The following is a 4,772-nucleotide window of genomic DNA, read 5'->3' on the forward strand; positions in this document are numbered from 1 at the left end:
TTAAATCAACACATTTATTAAACAACGTAAATTTTAGTCTTGAAAGAATATTGACCTAACAATAGACATTTACATGTGTGTATTTCCTTTAAAAAATTTAAACAAAAAATAAAAAAAATAAAAATTGATAGAAGAAAGGATCATTTATTCAATTCTCTTTGATAATTGATTGGAAATTTTAACAATTTGTATTTCTAAGGAGTAAACTATCCATAATGTTTTGTTACCTTACACATGTAGCTTAGAAGTTTATACTTTATATTTCTACTTTTTTGATTGAAGATGTTAATATGGCGGTCCATGAATCAATCGTGTGAGCATTTTATTTTTAGCATCAATAATTTCTAATATCAAAATTATCAAAAAGGTAGTAGTCATTTTTTTAATAGTTGTATTAGGATTGATTTATTTTCACCTAAATTTCTCTCTCTATATATAGAGAATTAGAGATGGATTGGAATTTAGAATTAAATCCTTTAATAAGCATATATAACAAATATCAATAATTTGGGCCTGATCTTGTGTACATGACCTCTATTAACTCTAGGTGATGTATTATCAAAATTATGAATATTAGGTTGCTATATTGAATGAGGAAAAAAATGTTTCACAAATTGTCGTAAAAAGTTATTTTGATAGAAATAAAAATTCATACTTAAACAAGAAAATTAATCTAACAACACTAATAATATACATGAATCTCAAACTAGACATCATTTAATTAGAAAAATAAGGAAGTTTGAGAGGATCTTTCTCTGTACACACATTCAAGATGTGAATCATCAATCGCCACGCTAATAGATAGAAAACCATAAATTAACCGAGTATCTAACTCACAAATTTTGAATTACACCTTCAAGATTGGCTGATCGAGTAGGTCCCAAACTAAACAAAAAATCAAGTAATCAAGTGAAATGTCAATTAAAGTTCCAAAATTAGCCAAAACCCAAAAGCATAATGCAAAATTTATATGCAATTGATTTTTATTCAATACTTTGAAAAGTAAAGGTTGGACCTTTTTGACAAAGAATAAAAAGGAAATGTTGAAAATTGTTGATACACCAACAACAACTCTAGTACAAATATACATAGAAATTCCAAACAAACGTCCAAAAATACCCTGACTCTCACAGAAAAACAATAACCACTCTCTGCATTTTTTCAGTACAGAGATTTCATTCTTACCCTTTTTCTCCACTCTTCTCTATCTTTCTTCTTCCTTTTTTTTATTGCACAAATTTCAAGCTTTAATTTTTACTCAAAATTCCCCTTTTTTTTTGTTTTTTGGGTAATAATTTCTCGATTAGGAGAATTGGGCAATCGACAACCTCTTTGAAATTTAATCTCTTGAGCTAAGTGCTTGCCTCCAAATAAAGACTTTTGTTCTCAAATTCCAATTTTTAGGCCTAAAAAGTAAAGAAATTATCCTCAAAATCAGGTCTTTTTTCTGGGTTCTTATCTGAATGCTTTTTTCTTGCATTTATTGCTTTCATTTGAATAGATGAAGGTTAAATTTGCAGTTTTTTGATCTGGGTTTTTTCTGGGTTTTTTTTAATCATTTTTTTTGTATGACTGTTTCAATTTACTTCGATTGTGGTGCTAGTGCTTCTGATTATGTGGGGTTTGTTATGCCTCTTTTTCTTGGTATCTGTTAATTTTGTGGGGTTTTGTGTTATGTTTGATTGATTATATTTTATTATACTCTTTTATAAGCTCAAAATTGGGATTTCACTTATTCTACCTGGTGTAATTTGGAGCTTAACTTATTGAGGTAAGTTTCCTCTTTTTAAAAATTCTAGGGTTTTGGGTTTATGTTTATCTAAATTTTGGGTTTCTTTGATGGAATTTCTGTTTAGGGTTTACTGTATTTGAATGCATGTACAATTGGGTGTATGCATATTTGATTCTTTGTTGAAAAATTCGCTTTAATCAGCTAATTTTAGGTTTTGTGGTGCATTAATATTGGTTGATTTGAAGAAATTTAGTAAGGAATTTTATAGTACAATAATAATAATGGAGTTTTTGGAATCTGGGTTTGGTGAGCATGTGCACAAGAATACCTCATACACTTCTTTCTAAATTTGTGAAAAGTTAGATTTTTTATTTTAATTAATTTTATTTAAATGTATCTTCTTTGAGATCAGTGGAATATTGCTTCTGGGTTTTTTTCTTCATTTGTGTTTATTAATTGCAGCATGTGGATCCTGGGGTTTTGAAGATGCAATGTTCACTGTATCTTGTTTCCTTTTGTTCTGGGATTTGTGTAATTGTGTTTGCTGCTAAAATTTGTACTTGGGGCTTTGATAGCATTCATCTCCTTCATATTTGGTGGATTAAAGAGTGTATTACCTACGCGAATGATTAGGCTTTATAATTGTTTTATTAAGCTTCTTTGATCTTGATTTATAATATAAAAAAACTTGCTAATTTTGCTGTAATGTGAATAATGTGTTTTGTTGGACTTTGTTATGGTTAAATCATGACTATCTTCATTGATATAAACTAGTGTGTCGCTCTCTTTTATAGCCTTTGTCAAAATTGCTTCATAATTTGTATTCTTATGATATTTCAGGTTTGTAGTTCTTGTGTTGCATAATGGACTCCCCACAGTCTGTTGTTTCACCTTTTAAGAATCTGACTGTTAGTGGTGCTGAGCCAGAGAAGCAGCGATCAGAAGTCTTATCCCGTGGCTCTTTCACTCACATAGCTAACGGAACTGACAAGAACGAGGTGAATGGGAATGTTCATAATCCAGAAGACTACATTGGTAGTCTTGATGTGTACGTACATCAGGCAAGGGACATTCAGAACATTTGTATATACCACAAGCAAGATGTTTATGCTAAGCTTTGCCTGACCAGTGATCCTGAAACCACTGTATCCACACAAACCATCAACGGCGGTGGAAGGAATCCGGTCTTTAATCAAAGCCTCCAGCTGAATGTTAGGACGGTAGAGGCCTCCTTAAAATGTGAAATTTGGATGCTTAGCCGTGTCAGAAATTACCTTGAAGACCAGCTTCTCGGGTTTACTCTTGTGCCACTGTCAGAAATCCTGGTCAAGAATGGGAATTTAGAGAAAGAATTCACTCTCTCCTCAACTGATCTCTTCCATTCTCCATCCGGGTTTGTTCAATTGTCTCTCTCGTATTCTGGAGCTTCCCCTGAAGTCATAGAAATCCCTAAACTACCCATGGATGCTGAAAATGCAGTGCAGGATTCAGAAACTGTCAAGTCTGTTCCCAGCGAGTTTGACAAGTTTGAGTTCCCTGACCCAAACATTGTCAATGAAAATCATATGATGGTATCTGAGTACTTTGGGATGAGCTTGGAGTCTCAAACTACTGAGAGTTTGGTTTCTTCAGACAATGAGAGTCACGAGCTTGGTGTTCGTATCGTGGAGAGCTTCTCGGCCAATAGTGAGGACTCTAAGCCGAATCTTAATGCTGATTCCCCTCCTAGCAGTGTTTCAACCAATGGTTCCCCGTCTGTTTGTCTCCCTACAAGCTCTCAATCTTCTGAGGCTCCTGTCACTTCAAAGTCTCCAAGCCAAGAGCATGTTTCCCCATCAAAAGACAACAAGAATGCTGAGGGACATGGTGAGAGCAGTTCTGCCGATGTTTGTAAACCATCAAAAGATACAACTGTAACCCCACTGGTTACTGTGAATGTCGAGCCAGAAGAGAAGATGGTGCAACAGGAATTTGTGAATATGTACATGAAGAGCATGCAGCAGTTTACTGAGTCCTTGGCCAAAATGAAGCTTCCAATGGATCTGGCTGAGCCTGAACCAACCAAATCAGGGGATTCTAGCTCAGATCAGAAGTTGGAAACCCCGAAGAGTGCTGGATCACGGGTCTTCTATGGGAGTAGGGCTTTTTTCTAAGCTTTTTATGGTCACAGGTGGAAGCTAAAACAGGTGACTTTTTAGATTTTAGAATCAAAATCCAATATTTAGTGATTACTAATGTATGTTGTGATGTAATTTGTGCTTTTAGTGTTTTACCTTTGTATGTTAAGAATGTCTTAGATGATGATCGGAGATATCGAGCAATGTTGTACTAGATGCAAACTTTGTTCTGTTAAATTTCCTTTCATGATAAATGAACAAGTTTGTTCTGTTTAAATATCTCATTCCTGTTTACTACTTGTGGTAATGCATTCCTCTATGCTCCTACCTTGTGTTACATGAAATCATGGACCGCCTTTCCACCTCAAGGAATTGTGTCAAACATGAATGACTAGGAACTCCCAATACATCATCTTGGACCCAGTAAAGAAAATCATCATAAACTTGCCGAGTTTGATACTATGATTAGTACTCATGGACGACATGACTCGTGAGTTTGAGCAACATTAGCTACAAACTCAATTACATGGTAATGAGTGAAAAAACAAACAAAAAGAAATTTCCGAACATGATTAGTTTTGAAGTACGGTGATACGGTGTTCCAAAGTCTCGACTTAATATCCTGTTCTTTATTACCTTAGTGCTCTTGCTTTCTTTCTTTCTTTTGATTTCCAGTTTGAGATTTTCCAGTAATTATGGTATCCAATAAAAGCATATATAAGCTCGTGTATGCTATTATGTATGCTAATGAACCCTCAAAATACATGTAAGGTGGTCCAAGAAAGTATATAAAAGATTCATTATGATTTATGAACATTATTTTTGATTGTATCATATAATTGTTCAAGTTCTTTAGGCTAGATGCCTAGATTCATAATAATGGAGCCTAAAGAAAAGGAAAAGAAAGACAGTAATTGAGAGAA

At 33.8% G+C, this 4,772-nt stretch overlaps 1 protein-coding gene across 3 annotated transcripts; it reads left to right on the top strand.

The window, feature by feature from the left end:
* The first annotated feature begins 1,056 nt into the window (after positions 1-1,056).
* Positions 1,057-4,133, top strand: LOC110723973. 3 transcript variants are annotated; one of them, XM_021903390.1, is made up of 2 exons: positions 1,057-1,438; positions 2,573-4,133. In XM_021903390.1, the coding sequence occupies exon 2, from the start codon at positions 2,596-2,598 to the stop codon at positions 3,883-3,885; it is 1,290 nt and encodes a 429-aa protein (XP_021759082.1). In that variant the 5' UTR covers positions 1,057-1,438; positions 2,573-2,595; the 3' UTR covers positions 3,886-4,133. The 3 variants fall into 3 exon arrangements, with proteins under 3 accessions (XP_021759082.1, XP_021759083.1, XP_021759084.1); XM_021903391.1 differs by having other exon boundaries at positions 1,057-1,413; XM_021903392.1 differs by lacking the exon at positions 1,057-1,438 and adding an exon at positions 1,449-1,771.
* The last annotated feature ends 639 nt before the right edge of the window (positions 4,134-4,772 follow it).

This window comes from Chenopodium quinoa, unplaced genomic scaffold (assembly GCF_001683475.1).
Source record: "Chenopodium quinoa cultivar QQ74 unplaced genomic scaffold, ASM168347v1, whole genome shotgun sequence".
Classification (NCBI taxonomy): domain Eukaryota; kingdom Viridiplantae; phylum Streptophyta; class Magnoliopsida; order Caryophyllales; family Amaranthaceae; genus Chenopodium; species Chenopodium quinoa.

Coding starts and splice junctions, on each gene's coding strand:
- LOC110723973 (XM_021903390.1), top strand. CDS start 2,596: ATGGACTCCCCACAGTCTGTTGTTTCACCTTTTAAGAATCTGACTGTT.